Raw genomic sequence first — 17,643 nt, 5'->3', positions numbered from 1 at the left:
CATCTCAAGCATTATTTCTCAGCTAAAATTACAACTAGAACCTTACCTACATTTACACCTATTGATAAATTTATGAAAAAATCTAAGCTTCTTCCTGGTAGGGGCATTAAACCCTATACTGATTACATTCGTTTAGTAAATTAGTGGAGGAAGATATAGAAAAAAATCAATAAACGCATAAGTTGTAAATATACAAATATGAATAAACCTGATAAAAAAAGCTGTCAAAGAACTGGAAAACAATGTGAAATCATAATCAAACCTGCTGATAAAGTGGGGGGGGGGGGGTCAATTGTAATACAACAGTGTGGAGTAGTGGTTAGGGCTCCAGACTCTTGACCGGAGGGTCGTGGGTTCAATCCCAGGTGGGGGGACACTGCTGCTGTACCCTTGAGCAAGGTACTTTACCTAGATTGCTCCAGTAAAAACCCAACTGTATAAATGGGTAATTGTATGTAAAAAATAATGTGATATCTTGTAACAATTGTAAGTCGCCCTGGATAAGGGCGTCTACTAAGAAATAAATAATAATAATAATAATAATAATAATACAGAATAATGATGATTACGTAGCTGAAGTGTAAAGACAACTAAATAACACAGAGTTCTATGAACATCTCACTAATGACCCAATTTCTGTACTTAAACAAAAAAGAGACAAGATTCTTAATAATGCTATGAAAAATAACTCAATCACACAGAGTCAGTTGGCCTTCTTAAAAGTGGAATTTCCCATTATGCGCTTTGTCTATACTTTACCTAAAATACATAAGAACTCTTTGAAACCACCAGGGAGACCAATACTCTATTTCAGTCAATTTGTTGATTTTTTTAAGTGTATCTAGAGGCGTTTGTGAAAGCAGGTGGCTTGGATACCAAAAATTATAATCATATTTTAGTGTGTAAGTGCCTTAAATGATTAGACTTTTTCATGGATAAAATCTAAATAATGTAATATTTAAGTAATGGCAAATAGCTTGTTTGAATTCATTTGCCGTTGAAAGCCTCTACACCAATATACCACATAGAGATGGGGTGGATGCAATGCTGTTTCATGTTGCAAGTAAACCTAATGATCAGCCTACTGATTTACTTTCAGAATTAACTGAATTCATATTATCATCTAATTATTTTTTATTTAAATACTTTATACAAATACAAGGTACAGCTATGGGCTCGGCCTTTGCGCCACATTACACAAATCTTTTTTATGTGCTGCTGGTAAAGACCACATCTTAATGACATTGCTTCTGATCCACGCTTACAGCATGTTATGTTTTGGAAAAAGATACATTGATGACATAATATTAGTATGGACAGGATCTGAAAAAGACGTTTTTTTTGTTCAAAGATTATTTAAACAACACTAGCCCAACTTTAAAATTTACTATGGCATATAACCAGTCTGCAATTCATTTTCTGGGTGTGTTGATTATGGTAAACAGAATTGCAACAATACTTCAGACTTTCAAATTAAATCGAAAGAGATGCAAAACCAGTTCTATTATAGAGGCTACAATAGAAATCTATTAGCTACAGCACCAAAAAGAACAGAAATGTAATTATTTAAATACAGATAGAATTACATTTGTTACTGAGTATAATTATATTTCAAATGACATAAAAATGATTATTTCAAAACATTGGGAAATATTAGAATGTGATCCACAATTACGTCTTAAATCTCCAACTACAGATAGCAATTGGCTTAATAGAACAACCGAGATCCATGGTCATTTTCAATTGTGGAAGATGTATTCTGCCTCTATCTACACTTAAATATGTGCGGATTAGTTTAGTTAGATGTTTATTGCATTTGTAATAGGATTAAGATTATGGGGTGAAATAAAAACATAATTGAAATGCTTTGAAACAGAATGTAGCTGGCGCAATATTCAGCTAGTTTTCTCCCATTTAAATAAACTGTGTGAAGTTGTAAATGATTGATGAGTGTTTCTGTATAAGCTTAGTGTTTGTAATAAGATTATCATCTTAGGGATATGGTTTAATGCAAACTTTAAATATGTCCAGGGATTTAGTCATTTACACAAAACATTAGGATGTCAGTACCAATTACTGTTAAAATGCAGAAGAAAAGGCTGTGTTTTGGGAGACATCTAATTCCTTTCCCAACACTTAACCGTTCCACCAACATTTTTTAACATGAACCTAATTATTCTTTTGTTAGGGCTGTCGAAAAACAAACAGTTTTCCGTTTCAGTGAACTTCCAGTAACCTTGCATCGGTTTAAGGGCAATAATAGGTAAAGATGTATCCACATGTCTGAGAGCAACTAGACATAAACCTGATCCTTGGTATAATCACAATCCTACTCCAAACATTTGTACTGTATCTTAAAGTCACTGTCAGATTTTAAAATGGCTATTCAGAGGGACAGTTTGTGTGTTGGAATAAGCGACTCAACTAGAAATGTCTAGACCAATCAGAAATCAGTGGCTGTGTTTGTTCCGCAGTGGCCCCATCAAAGCTCCATTCCGGGGCCCCTATTCCCTATTCTTACCAGTAATACTACGTTATGATACCATGACTTTCAAACAGAGCAATAATGACTATTTGTATTGCATTTTACTACAGCTACACAAAAAAACACTCACAAGACAGTTAGAAAGTAACCTTTTGTTGCGGCAAAGTCTGCAATCATACCTGAATAATCCCATTTTCGGCAAATCTGGTGCAGGATCGATGTCCTAGTCCCGTCAAACGTTCCAGCGACATTGTAGAAAGTAAATAGTTTTGGATTAATTTGATAGATAGTCAAAACCAGACGCAAGGCCATACTGAGGATAGGATGCAGGTCCAGCAGATTCCCCTTGTAGACGTGGTCGAGCATCGCAAGAGGCGAGGACGATACATTGGCATTCATTTTAATATGTTTCAAGGTTCATTAATATGAAATCCCATCCGGGTCAAAAAGCATGCATTTCAAATATTCTGTACACATGTTGATTTGGACCAATCAGAAGACATAAAATACCACGTCTTCTAAATAAATGTAAATGAAATACGCATTTTCTACGTAGGTGCTGGTCAGTTTACCAAATGCCAAGTCCATATACCGCCACTGATTGGGCGGGAATGGCAGCTATATGGCGACTTTTAATTGGATAATTTATTACACATACTATTTTCTTTAAATTCATGGGTTCTCATTTCATTTGCAGTGATCTGATTGGCCAAATGACTATGTGTAATAATTAGAATTACACCACGAACTAAAGTCAAACGTGTACTAAATATTTGAAACATGTACTAAATAACGCATTTTTGACCCACATGGTTTTACATACATTGAAACACACATCCCTATGCGTGTGAGACACCTATACATGTATTCCCCTCAGGTTTGCAGCGCTGACGGCAAGCGAAAGCAAACTTTGATTGTAGTGTGTCGAAATTAGGTCATTTTTAGATGGCTTATCGTGAGTTACTTGATTACACAGCACATACTTTTTTTTTATAGTAACTGAGCCATGACAACAAGGGCCCCCTTGCTGCCTCGGGGCCCCATGCAATTGCATGGGTTGCATGTGCCTAAACAGCTACTGATCTCCATACAGTACTACTGTACTTGTCTGCGCTTCAAGTCACTGTACTTTACAATATTATAGTGCCATCTAGTGGTCTGTTTTTAATCATGCTTAACCATACTCCTTGCTTTACCTTGCTTGCACAATATCTGCCACTGTGAGCTTTTATAATAGTACTCCCCTACTTAAATGTAAAATAAATATGAACATTTAAATTGGGGGTCGCTTTTTCCATCTCAAAAAGACGAGATGCCTATTAGGTATACCCAAATTAACCTTGAATGGTGCACTAAAGAACAAATGACTCATGCCTTGTCTTGATGTTAAGAATTCTCAGAAGTTCTTAAAAAAAAGTTGATCTGCATTCTCAATTGTTTCTCTTTTACCCCTGGTCACCCTCACTCTCACGGCTTTGGTAGAAACATGGATACCAGGGTGCTCCTCTCTTGTGATTGTTCTTTGGTCCCACACATGTTGGCCAGGGGGACAGGCTCACTCTTCTGTTCAGTCACATAGAAAGGGCAGACCTTCAGATGCTCAGACATGGAGGGAATGTCATCAAAGCACCAGCTGTCTACAGTGGAAAATAGACAACTGAACTGCCAGACCTGTGTGAGTGAGAGAGAGAGAGAGAGAGAGAGAGAGAGAGAGAGAGAGAGAGAGAGAGAGAGAGAGAGAGAGAGAGATGACGGTACTGTCAGAACATTCTTGGACTTTTGTAGAGAATTGAAATTGCTGACACTACAACTATAACATGCTGTTTTACAGAAGTAGATTTTGAAATTAAATCAAGTTTGAAGGCGCTACAAATATCACAGTGAAAATATGCTGAATATACATCCGTGTATCGCTTACCTTCTTCCTTGCTCTCCAGGAAGATCCCCCATGTGAGTATGTTTTCTTTTCCCATTTCAGACTGACCATACCTCGCTCCTGAAGCAGTGTGGAACAGACTTCCCTCATGTACTGAGAGACCTGGGCTAGCTGGGACAAAGCCAAGCTATCCAAAAACCCAGCGATATGCTGCAGCATCTCAAAGGGCAGGCTGCTCAGGGAGTCCAGGTTTCTTGCACGTTTTCTGAGGGCGGGATTAGTTTTCACACCCTCAAAGAGTAAAGAGGAAACCTCTGGCTTGAGGGTGAAGGTGCTGAGTTCCTGACTGTAGGTAATTTTAGCCTTCTGTCTGGCAGGACAGAACTTCCTTTGGCTGTAGGTGCACCCGAGGTAGGACAGAGGGCAACGCTGCTCGAACCAGCCGCTCAGACTAGACTGGATATCCGCATGGACGTTCTTGAAGTGTGAAGCAAACTCGTCGCGTCTGAAGAAGTGGTGACAAAACAAGGTGAACACGGAGCTGACTTTGTTGTGCCTGTTAGTCACGCTTTCAGGTTGAAGATGAAAACTGAGGAACGGACTCCGGTCTGCTGTAATGTCAGCCAATGAAGAATCTGGCTTAAACGGTGTTGATTCAAATGAATACGTCTGTGTCCCAAAGTCTACAGTCACCCCATCACTTCCCATGGTCTCTGAGATGACATGACCTTTTAATTCTCTTTCTAATGAGCAAAGTAAGGAAGCCCTAATCTCATCCCATGTTGGTATTTCATCATCAGTGACACCTAAATCAGATGTGTCGACTGCCTTGTGTTCTTTCTTCATTGAAGACATCCCACCGCATGACCTTTTGGCACGGTAACTTTTGGGAACCTTAAATGTTTGGACACTCTTGAGTTCCATTGGTTCTATGCTTCCGTAAACAAAGTCTCTGTCTTTTGGGGTACAGGCATCAATCTGGCCAAAGTTAATCAGCATGCTGCCATTGTGCAACAGATACATGTTGTATTCCATTGGGGTGACCTGTTTGCTTAGCCTTTCCAGAACCCCATCCTGCCAAGGTGCTTGACCTGTCTTATCAAGATGTCTTTCAGCTTCAGCCTCCCCGTTTTTATCATTCTGAGGCTCCTCCTGCTGTTCTTTACTGCAGGATGTAGCCTGCTCTTCTTCTTTACCCTCTGTGTGTCCCTGTTTCTTTAAAGCCTTTTCAGTGTGTTTGCAGCTGCTCTTCTCCTTGCTAAACATATTCTCCCAGATGTCATACCTTTCAAAGTCCGCCACATTTGTGTCCTTTGCCAAAGCTTCACGCTCAGCTTGGGTCAGTTCAATAACTTCTTCCCTACTAAATACCGTCCCTGCGGAATCTATAAAGATGTTGCCTCCTGAAGCAGTGGCTTGACCAGAGCATCCAGCTCCTAGTTCTGCCCCTTCCGATCCTAGTTCTGAAGCTCTATTTCTAACTTCAGGGACTTGTTCTGTCAACTCAGGAAAGAGGGATCTCATTTTTAAAGAATTTAATAGGACTCTTTGGTCTCTGAGAGCCATGGACAGGTCTAAATTCTCCTCTGAGTATGGTTCTTTCATTACATTCTCGTTGAGAACGGTCTCTGTTTCTATCAGAGGCCAGCGGTTCCATTCCATGGAGCAGCTCACAGTGCTTGCTGGACAGACCTCCAGATGCTTAGCGAGTTTGAAACGGAGCATTGAGAACGGGCAGCCATATTCAGCATTGAGGCAGGGGACCTTTTCGTGCGGACACAGCAGTTTGTGTTCTTCCTCCTTGCACATATGGAAAACCGCTCCACAGTGAAGCCGACAGTTTATCACCATGCAGGAGACTGATATATCTATTGGGGCTTTGCAGCGAAGGCTAAAGCATTTTTCACAGTGCTTGTGTTGGCCAGGTCTTTTGTTTTTTCCCTAAAGAAGTCAGCAAAAAAGATATAAATATGTAAAAGCTCTAATTAAAAATAAATAAATCTCCACTATTTGTCAATGGAGACAGGAGACAGGAGACTTACCATTGCTACACCAACTGGATTCCTGTGAGCATACAAAAAGGTTACAAGAGCATTCCAAAGAGTAAAAGCTATCCCTGAAAAGAAGAAAAAGAAGAAAAGACACTTAACCGATGAATCTCTGGAGTCTTTAGACTTGTCAATGTCAGTGGCTGTAAAGCTGCATTTAGAAATGATTTGCATCCTAATAATAACAAAATGCCTCTATACTTTAAAGGCCCTATTACGACTGCCACTGGTATTCATGTCTTAACATGTTAAAGATGCTAACTTGCAAAAGTAACACACCAGTTTTAAAAGTTTTTGGTCTGTTGATGACAGACCCAGAGCAGACTTAGAAGGATACAGGAAGCTGCTACCTCCACACACATTGGACTATCTTTCAAGGATCCCTTACTGTTAAGTACTGCAAGCATTTATACCCATACTGCAGTTCAGACATTTTGGAAATGCATAATGACATCATTGCATTGCCATACAACAATGCCTGTCCACAAACTCTGCCAAACACTCTGCTCACAGCAGTCTCTCTCGCCTTTAAATATCAACCAATGACAATCGCATAGATTCTCAGCGTTTAATGGTTACTTAAGGTTTCATGATGACCTTTGAAAAAGTACATCCCAATTTCACAGTTACACAACCCTTTATAGGTCATGTTATTACAGCTGCAATGAAGTTCATAGTTAGGCATTAAGCATTCAGTTTTATCATTTGACTATTAAGAAGCTGTTACAATAAAATAACAATAAAACAGAGGCCTTCATGCAAAACATTTTACTTAAAGCAACAGAGATTATGGTTTTGGTTCAAGTTTTCAATAGGTTGTTGCAAAAACAACTGTCTTTGAGAGTAAGAAGTGGCATAAGGGTCTTGATTTAGTGGCACATAACACGATTAAAATGTCATTCTTACCTCTGCAAATGTTAAGAGAGTCTCAGTCCTGTGCTGTACAGTAGTTGAAAAGTTGCCTTGCTGTTGAAATGTCTGTAGTGTTCACGATGTTAAAAATAAACCAGTGCACATGCAATCAGACTGTGGTAATGTGACTGTGATCGACCAGCTCATGTTACCAGACCAAAGATTGCTGTGCATTATTGGTTGTGGTTTACAAGTTTGTTTCAAGGCGTTATGAGCACTGGTATTAATTCAAACTAGATTCTTCACCTTATATTTAATAATACAATAATTTGCAATGTATGCTATATGTTTTTTTTTTTAAAAGTCAGCAACAGTCACATGTTTAAGTTTGTGTCTTATACAGATTATTATTATATATTTCTTAGCAGACGCCCTTATCCAGGATGGCTTACAGTTGTTACAAAGTATCACAGTACAATGTATCACATTATAAAATATCATATTATAGAATATTACATTACAGAATATCACATTACAGGTAAGAGCAGTTATAAAGTACAGTAAAATCAGTAGAAAATAAGATAAAATTCAAATAAGAGCAAAATAAAGAATACAGTAAGTAATTACATTTAAGATCGAGTTCAACTAAGAGCAGTTAAACCTATAGTAAAAATACATTACATCATCTGCTAGGGGGACCTATTACAATATGTACAGTATATGCATTAGAATTAACAGAAGTTCAGTGGTATATCAAATGAGCTATTTTAGCTAATTTTAAAAGTTTAAATGAGGATTAAAGTGTGTGTAGTACTGTTATGTGGCCCTCCATTTTGTTTAATGAAGGCCACTTTTGTTGAGAATTTTGTAAAATGTTTTGCTTTCTAGTGTACAGTACCAGCGTTACCGGTCTATGCTATGATGTAATAAAGGTGAAAAGCCTATGCTTTGAGCAGTGCGTCAAATGCAGCCACGAGTTGATTCTCTGTGGCAAGAGCAGCCGCCCCCACCTCCTTCCGCCCCCCCTCAGTGTGCCCTGAATGATTTTTTTCAATGAGGTTGGTATCTTACTTTCAGTCAGCTCATTTCATTGCTGTTGTCATGGTCTGAGCTTGCGCTGTGATTCATCTTACTGCTGCCCTATGTTTTAACGTCAATTGGTCACCAGAGTACCATCAGCATATCTTTTGGTTTGAGAACTACTTACTAGGAGAAAGAAATATATATGCTTACTGCTTTAATCCAGTAAACGCATGATACATGTGATATTTAGAGTGCATTAGCAGATTGCTAATGCCAAAGCACACACACACATTAGACTGACATTCTTTGAATGGTTTAACTCCAGTTTTAATGGGTGCCATCCTGTTCTCAGAGTGCTTACGACCATGTTATTATGTATTTTACGGTAAAATAATTAAGAATTTGGTAACACGAGCTGCTCTTAAAGTGGCACAGTCACGTTACCCCTATCTGCTTGTGCCCAGGTCTATTTTTAACATGAACATCCACAAACACATGCACATCCGCAAGACCTCTTCAGAACAGGACCTAGATTTACACTTAAACAGGTAAGAATAATGTTGCTACAGTATTATGCTTCTTTAAATACATGTTTGCTTCATTAGCAAATCTCAAACAGAAAAAAAAAACAACACAATACCGGTTTCAATGCAAAAGGAATTAAGCATGAGAAGAAGTAAGGTCACATTCTCTGAGAGTAAAATCATGTTAAACAGAGTGACAGGAAGAAGAAACAGCCTAGCTGCATGAGCAGCTGTTACATCAGTGTTCTGAGTGGATTCTTGCTCATTGTATTCTGTTAATTGATTTATTTCACTCTGAAGAGTTTAAACTAGGCTCCCTGCAGCACTGGTACAATCCATGTTTCATACATGTTGATTTGTAATAATACAAATCAACAAACATGTGCATCCACAAGATCAGCATTGTGCCACTATTGCATGGAGTGCTTCCATTTTAAAATCCAGAGGTTTTACCTTAAATTGCAAACAAAGGAAACAGTTCAAACTTCAATGCCTAATCTACCGTTAGTTGAAACTGGAAGTTCAGGATTATGAAAATTAGACATTTGGTTGAGCTATTCCAAGACCAGAAGGAATAAAACATATAAGAATATAACTTTGAACTGATTGACATTTAATAGAAAAACTGTTGTGAGTATTTTATTATTTTACTATGGAGTTAAGAACACAAATCTTTGAGAAAAAATTGACTACTTGATATCTTGACTATTTGTACAGTGTTTATTTGTTTACTTACCCTTTATTATAAAGTGCTGTATAATGTAATTTTTATCAGTAAATTACCAGTAATTTAATTGGTATAAAGGAATTTTAATTAAGTGCAATGTACTGTATTTACCTTTTTTTCAATACCTCAGTGGCAGTGCTTCTGTGGGTAATATGAGGTAGGAAAATAGATTAAAAAACCTATGCGAGAACATCTAAAATACTCTGTCAAGCTGCATGTGTAGTAATTAAATGGTTATAACTTTACAACAACCTGTTTATGAGACGTAAAACCGAGGTCCTATTGTAAGTGACCTGCAGCAGTAGTCGTTGGTCATTCTTAATTCCTCCCCAAGTCTCAGTAAGTCGCTTTAGATAAAAGCGTCTGCTAAATGACTAAATAATAATAAGCATTATGAGTGGTTCTGAGTTCTGCTGCTCCAGCATTGATTAACTAAAATCATTTTTTTCTCTCTGTATCAAAATCTTCCTGGTGCTATCAGTGCTTGTAGTCCTAGTTGTCTGCTTCTTTTGGGAACTTCCTGATTCAAAAGAAATCACACAATATGGTTTCAGCTCTGCTGGTCTATAGTAATAGTATGAAAAGCTGAAGCTTTGTAGGTAGTGAACATACAAAGAGTACAGAGTCACATTCATTTTCAACAATGTATTACAAAATAATTTAAAAACGATTGTCCAATACAAGTTCATGGTTTTTAGAGATCATTTAAAATATGATTCATTTCAGTTAATTTCATCTTGTATCTTTACAGACTCAAGGACATTCACGTGGTGCAGCAATGGTATGTATTCTGTTTCCTTCTGACAACTGAAATTATAATTAGTTATGTAAATTAGGAGTGACAGTAACATTTTTAGACTGCCAATATAAGGCTATTAAATGTTCTCTCTAAATAGCAGCTGGACACTAGGCTTATTTCTTTTTTAGTTTCAATTCTTTTTTGTAATCTGCCTTTTCATTTTGATTAATAAGAGCCTTCATTTCTTGCTGAATCGTGTTTAGGGAAGAAACAAAAGACCCCCCATTGGCCAACACAGACACTGTGAAAAATGCTTCAGCCGTCGATGCCAGGCCCCTATAGATATATCAGTCTCCTGTATGGTGATAAACTGTCGGCTTCACTGTGGAGCGGTTTTCCATATGTGCAAGGAGGAAGAACACAAACTGCTGTGCCCGCACGAAAAGGTCCCCTGCCTTAATGCTGAATATGGCTGCCCGTTCTCAATGCTCCGTTTCAAACTCGCTAAGCATCTGGAGGTCTGTCCAGCAAGCACTGTGAGCTGCTCCATGGAATGGAACCGCTGGCCTCTGATAGAAAAAGAGACCGTTCTCAACGAGAATGTAATGAAAGAACCATACTCAGAGGAGAATTTAGACCTGTCCATGACTCTAAGAGACCAAAGAACTCTATTCAACTCCTTAAAACTGGGACCCCTCTTTCCCGAGTTGATGGAACAACTAGAAGCCCCTGAAGTTGTAGATAAAAGTTTGGGACTAGAAGCTGAAGGGGCAGTGGGTGGAGAATGCCCTGATATGTCATTTTCTGCTCATGCCAGTGACTTCACAGATCCCAAGGGGAGGGTATTTAGTGGGGAAGAAGTTCCTGAGATGACCCAAGCTGAGCAAGAAGCTTTGGCAAATGACAAAAGTGTGGCAAACTTGGGCAAGTACAATGCTTGGGAAAGCATGTTTAGCAAGGAGAAGCACAGCTGCAAGCACGCTGAAAACTCTGCAGAGACACAGGAGACAACCAGCAGCCAGAAGAATGGAAACAAAAAGGCTAATGCTGAGGAACATTTAAATCATGATAAATCTGGTCTGGCACCTTGGCAGGATGGAGTTTTGGAGAGACTGAGCAGCGAGGTCGCTTCAAAGGACTTCAACATGTATCTGGTGCACCATGGAAGAATGCTAATTCGCTTTGGACAGATTAGTGCCTGTACCCCAAGAGAGAAAGACTTTGTATATGGAAGCCTGGAACCCATACCTGTCCAGACTCTCCATTCATTTAAGGTTCCCACCAGCTACCGGGCCATAAGGAATCGCGTTGGGGATTCAATAAAAGAAAAGAAAGAAGAAACCAAGGGGATAGACACCTCTGATTTAGGTGTCTCGGATGATGATATACCAAAATGTGATGTGGTTATGGCTACATTGGTTTGCTCATTGGAAAAAGAATTAAAAGGCAAATTCATCTCGGAAACCTTATCAGATGATGGAATAAGTATAAACATTGGGACACAGACCTATTTATTTGAATCCACACCATTTAAGACCAGTGCTTCATTGGCTGACGTTACAGCAGAAAGCAACCCGTGCCTCAAGTTTCATCTTCAAGCTGAGAGCGTGACTACGAGGCACAACAAATCCTGCTCCGCGTTCACTTTCTTGTGCCACCACTTCTTCAGACGCGACGAGTTTGCTTCACACTTCAAGAACGTCCATGCGGATATCCAGTCTAGTCTGAGCGGCTGGTTCGAGCAGCGTTGCCCTCTGTCCTACCTCGGATGCACCTACAGCCAAAGGAAGTTCCGTCCTGCCAGACAGAAGGCTAAAGTTACCTACAGTCAGGAACTCAGCACATTCACCATCAAGCCAGAGGTTTCCCCTTTACTCTTCGAGAGTGTGAAAACTAATCCTGCAAGAAAGTCTCTGAGCAGCCTGCCCTTTGAGATGCTGCAGCACATTGCTGGGTTTTTGGATAGCTTGGCTTTGTCCCAGCTAGCCCAGGTCTCTCCGTACATGAGGGAAGTCTGTTCCACACTGCTTCAGGAGCGAGGTATGGTCAGTCTGAAATGGGAAAAGAAAACATACTCACACGGAGGATCTTCCTGGAGAGCAAGGAAGAAGGTAAGCGATAGACCACGTGCATATGTCAGCACATTGTCAATGTGATGCTTGTAGTAGATAGAACTCATGATTTAACTATGTCTGTAAAATTATAGTTTCTGTTAAATATCAGCATATTGAACATTATTCGGAATGTTATTTAAAATAGCCCCAACAACTTGATTAGATTCAAAATACATTTGGGAATTTAAATAACATTTTAATAAAACTTCCTCAATGTGTTCACCCACGAAAGGTGAAAGGTTTTACCAATTATGCCTTGGTTAAAATGAATGATGTAATGCACAGGACACCATGGTGGTTGAGGTCAGTGGACAGGCCGAGCCGTCATGCACAGTTGTCATTCCAGTCTTGCCTGTCTTCCCTGGGTCAGCTGGGTCAGATTTTTCACAGTAGGATGTTGAACTGTGTTTTTAAATTACTGTCAGTATTGGCACTAGACTGCAGAGAGCAATTAAATTGCCATCATAACTGCACTTACTGATTTTAACTGGAAATGAATGCTTTTATTCAGTGGTATCAACGCTACAGCAAAACTGTGAACTGTGTTCAGACAGTACCCTCATCTCTCTCTCTCTCTCTCTCTCTCTCTCTCTCTCTCTCTCTCTCTCTCACACACAGGTCTGGCAGTTCAGTTGTCTATTTTCCACTGTAGACAGCTGGTGCTTTGATGACATTCCCTCCATGTCTGAGCACCTGAAGGTCTGCCCTTTCTATGTGACTGAACAGAAGAGTGAGCCTGTCCCCCTGGCCAGCATGTGTGGGACCAAAGAACAATCACAAGAGAGGAGCACCCTGGTATCCATGTTTCTACCAAAGCCGTGAGAGCGAGGGTGACCAGGGGTAAAGGAGGGGATCGTTCCCACTCAACTTCAGTGCTGTTATTTGATGTCTGTTTTATTAATGAAATAGAGTTTGCTATTCAGTTCTATTCAACATTTTGATGAATATCAAATTCAGTAAGCAAATTGTGTGGTACAGATTTGTGAATAGGGCCCAGTATGACAGATGAAGCTATTGTTGTGGTTGTTGTTTCTTTAAGATGAGATTGAAATTTCTTACGAGAAACAATACTCACTATGACGTTTATTCCCCTAACATCTGCCAATTTTGCAAAAACTGTTGAAAATCAATTGTGTATACATGTAAATGAACATGTAAAGCAGCATGCAGACAAAAGCATAGAGAAACAGAAAGGAATATGATACAAGTATGAAACTATCATGTTTGGAATTACCCAGGCACTGCCAGGTGTCTATGGAAAATGCAGACAAAATGCAAAAAGATTACATACCAGCACTGTACTTTATTTTTGTGAACGCACCTCTTTGCTTTATATGAAGGGTTCTTCTGTGCTACTGCAAATTGTGGCACATAATTATTTTTTATTTGTAACACTATGATTTACAGTTTTGATGCAGTTCCTACTTGCATCCACAAGAGGGGGACACGCTACAGTATTGCCTAATCACTACAAAGGAATTGGAAAGGATCACCAGAACATTCTTAACAGATGTGGAAGAAGATGTATTTCATTTATATATAAATACAGTTCAAAAACGGTTCTAGACTATCTGACTTCTTTACCAGTAGTCTAATGAGTATTAAAACGTATTTAATGTATATCTGTCTATTAAAATGTGTTATTCAGTCAATAACAGAAGAAGCCAAATTAGTTGTACCATCTTATTTGAAATGTGTCTTTACAACACATCAGTGGCAGAACTGAAGTGGAGTCATGATATGAGAGCGGTGAAGACAATGCAGGGTGCCATAAAGCTGGTTACAGTAGACGGATGCATGCTTCCTAATAGTAATCCAGCTGCAGAAAATATCTGAACCAAGTGGGGGAGCCATTGTCCTGTCAAATCTATGTGTGGTGTGGTTCAAACTACCAAACATTATTGGCAATTTTCTTTTTACTTCTTTTCATTTTTTTTTATTTTGTATGAATGTTTCATCAATGTTGCATGACATTGATTAATGGAGATAAAGAGGTGAGTGAAATAGTTTAACTATACCAATAAGGATTAATGTCATTAGAATATCCCTACATGTATTAATGTAATCTATAATGACAATTAGGTCCCTGGTTCAAATCCCACCTAGGCCACTGACTCATTGTGTGACCCTGGGCAAGTGACTTAACCTCCTTGTGCTCTGTCTTTCGGGTGAGACGTAGTTGTAAGTGACTCTGCAGCTGATGCATAGTTCACACATCCTAGTCTCTGTAAGTCGCCTTGGATAAAGGCATCTGCTAAATAAACAAATAATAATAATAATAATAATAATAATAATAATAATAATAATAATAATAATAATAATAATAGCATTCGATAGATCAGGCCATAGGAGGATTAGCAAACTCTATATTTAAAGTAAAGCCTTCTAAATCAGTGTTTTTAAGTTGCCTTGGATAAAGGCGTCTGCTAAATAAACAAATAATAATAATAATTAAAGAAAGTTATCAGTGCATAGAATCACTACTATTTTTACCCTTATAGGATGTTACTAGGGTGGTGCTGGGCTGTTGGCAATACTTGACTTTTTTTTTTTCATTTCAGTTAGTCATTTTTAAGATTTTGTATTGTTAAAAGCACAGATAGTGTCTTAAACACCTGCAATTAAGCAATATATTTAAAAAGGAAAAACAATCCTATTTCTAAGTATTCCCTATCATAAGTTGAGTCTGGAACGGGTGATTTGAAAGCTCATCTGTGCAAACAGAAGAAAGAAAGTTTACAAGACAAAGCCAGCTGCTCTCCCCTTTAAACCATAGGATGGCAGCGGATAATGAAACAGTCTTCAGGGAAGTCACGTTACACCTTCTGCTCTGGCAGTAGCACAACTTTTAGAACATAATCCTCCTTAATTATAAAATGATAGGCTTCAGTGACATTAAATATAATACAAAGGCGTGCATAAAACATGCTCTTTATTCTAAACCTTGAAACCAAGTCATGTTGGTCTTTACTGGTTTGTAAAGGGAATTTAACTTTGTATGATGTTTGCAATCAAGTGCTTCTGTTGCTCCACTATGGCATTTTTTTGTGTATTTAATAATACATATTTTGTATTTAAAAAAAAAAAAAAATGAAAGCAAATTACCATACTAAGTTCAAGAAAGTTATCAGTCTGCATGCCTTATTTTCAGGTAGTCTGTTATTCATGCACTTCCTAGATCATTTCACCTGTAGATAACATAACTTTGTTAACTAGTCATTTAGTTCATTTGTAGAGTTCCGTCCTCTGAATCACACAATTGCGTGCTACAGTACTGTAAGAGCTTGCAGTAAGTACTATATTAGTAAGTAGTACAGTAAATCCATGTAGATAATGTACCTGTATTTCGATGCGCATATATATATTTTTTTTATCTTGAACCCCTTTAAAAAAAATAAATACGTGATTAATTTGCATGATGTTATTGGAGTAAATTCTTCACATTTGTTCTGTTTCATATATCTCACTTCCACCACCCACTGTGATTCTGCCTCCTGTCACTTTTTCTTTCCTTCTTTCTTTTTTCTTTAATGTAACAATGCTATACACATTTTATATAATTTTACCTCAAGGGGATGTTCAAGTATTATCCTCAACCATCACAAACATGAACCCCCCCCCCCCCCCCCCCCCCGCGATAGGAGAAAACATGTAATATTGTCATACAATAGTACTGTAAGTGCTAAAAGGCATAAAATAACAACAAAGCATAATACTTCAAATCACAGGATATAGAATGGGATGCTAATTTTGTTAGCATTTTTTATAAGCTGCTGTAATAATGTATATGACATTTCAAACAAAGTTACCAATCAGTATCAACCTGAGGATATATACGCCTTTGTTTCTCCCCCTATAAAAGTTTACCATAGTAAACCTGCATGGTAATTGTGCAATTGTCCCAGGCGTTTCTACTGAAAAATTTAACACAACCGAACCCTGAATTTTATCCACATGTCATCGTGTTCAACTGAAAGCAAAAAAAAAAAAAAAAAAAAAATGCATGGATTGACTTCAAAAGACTCTCTTAATAAACCCTTTCTTGACCTGCTCTATGACAGGGCATTTTTGAAACTGACCGAACCTGGCAGATCTAAAAATAAATCTCTGTGTCCTTCAGGAGTAATGAAAGGAAAAGCACCTTTTACATCAGAGAGCAGGATCACCTTTATATAAGGACTTTGATAGACCCGCTGGGGCACCGACATGCTGACAGCTGTAATGGACTCGTCTGTGTTGTTAGACACTCGCAGTCTGGTTCAGAGGCTACAGGTGTGGGGGGCTCAAATGTTTGTTCGTGTGACGGTAACCCTTTCTCCAAGCAGATACGAATTCATAGTAAGTAACTTTAATCACATAATTAATCGTATAGTCTCTTCTAGCGGTATGCAGAGGACTCATTACCTGTATTTATACTCAGAGACGTCACACTCTTACTGATACACAGATTGTACCGGTACTCATCATCGGGAGTGGGCAGGGCAAAAACAGGAAGTGCCATATCGATTTGTATTGTATTATTGGCATAATCGTAGTGGATACTCGTATGGTCTGAATGCCTGGCACGAAAGCTAGAAACCTTCTAAAGGCTGTTAAAGTCTTCTAAAGTCTTTTTCTTTTCATCAAGAATCAAAAAAGTGTGACAAAGGTCGTCTCAACTGCCTCTCGTTTAATTGGGACAGTATTATGATAGCACAAGTTAGTCTGGCCAGACAACACACCACAATGGTTACCAATGGCAACATAGTATACTGTGTTACTCAGACATCCAAATATTCAGCAGATGGATGGTCACAGACCAGGGATATGTGAATGACATGTTGCTACCCACAGTTTATTCAGGAGAAATAGACCAAACTAAACATTTAATCAATACAAATTCTGCATGTTCATTTCAAGATAAGGTTATTGGGGATTTAGTCAGGTTTTAGTTGGCTTTCAGTTTGTTTAGACAGCAAATTACTTCTCTTAGTGTCACTTCTATTGTTTTCACTTGCAGCACTTTTGTTATCAACCACAAAGCCTCTTGGTTATTTTCATTAGGTCTCCACTAGAGTAAAGAGCTGCACCGATGGTATGTCACAGACCTCTCAGTTCTCGCTAATGGTATTAGTCTTTCTACTTGCTCACCCTTTATATGTATATCCCAAATGTACCATTAAATAAAAAAAAAGTTGCCATTGCATTTTGTAAAACGCTGGGTGGTTGAATTTTTCCATGAACTTTCAGATAATTTTATTCCATAACTAACCTAG

General features: G+C 38.4%; 2 protein-coding genes across 2 annotated transcripts; one reads left to right on the top strand and one right to left on the bottom strand.

Annotated features, from left to right (window-relative positions):
• Nucleotides 1-375: 375 nt before the first annotated feature.
• Nucleotides 376-7,401, bottom strand: LOC117405529 (F-box only protein 40-like). The gene is made up of 4 exons (XM_034008646.3): nt 7,316-7,401; nt 6,404-6,477; nt 4,404-6,302; nt 376-4,156 (listed from the first exon to the last, which is right to left on the bottom strand). The coding sequence occupies exons 2-4, from the start codon at nt 6,404-6,406 to the stop codon at nt 3,953-3,955; spliced, it is 2,106 nt and encodes a 701-aa protein (XP_033864537.3). The 5' UTR covers nt 6,407-6,477; nt 7,316-7,401; the 3' UTR covers nt 376-3,952.
• A 1,374-nt stretch (nt 7,402-8,775) lies between these two features.
• On the top strand, nt 8,776-13,950 carry LOC117972959 (F-box only protein 40-like). Its single transcript, XM_034923538.2, has 4 exons — nt 8,776-8,832; nt 10,287-10,316; nt 10,538-12,385; nt 13,007-13,950. The coding sequence occupies exons 2-4, from the start codon at nt 10,314-10,316 to the stop codon at nt 13,208-13,210; spliced, it is 2,055 nt and encodes a 684-aa protein (XP_034779429.1). The 5' UTR covers nt 8,776-8,832; nt 10,287-10,313; the 3' UTR covers nt 13,211-13,950.
• The last annotated feature ends 3,693 nt before the right edge of the window (nt 13,951-17,643 follow it).

The sequence above is a fragment of the Acipenser ruthenus genome, chromosome 9 (genome assembly GCF_902713425.1).
Source record: "Acipenser ruthenus chromosome 9, fAciRut3.2 maternal haplotype, whole genome shotgun sequence".
Lineage (NCBI taxonomy): Eukaryota > Metazoa > Chordata > Actinopteri > Acipenseriformes > Acipenseridae > Acipenser > Acipenser ruthenus.
The sequence above is the reverse complement of the archived record's forward strand: the minus strand, read 5'-3'. Positions and strand labels throughout refer to the sequence as shown.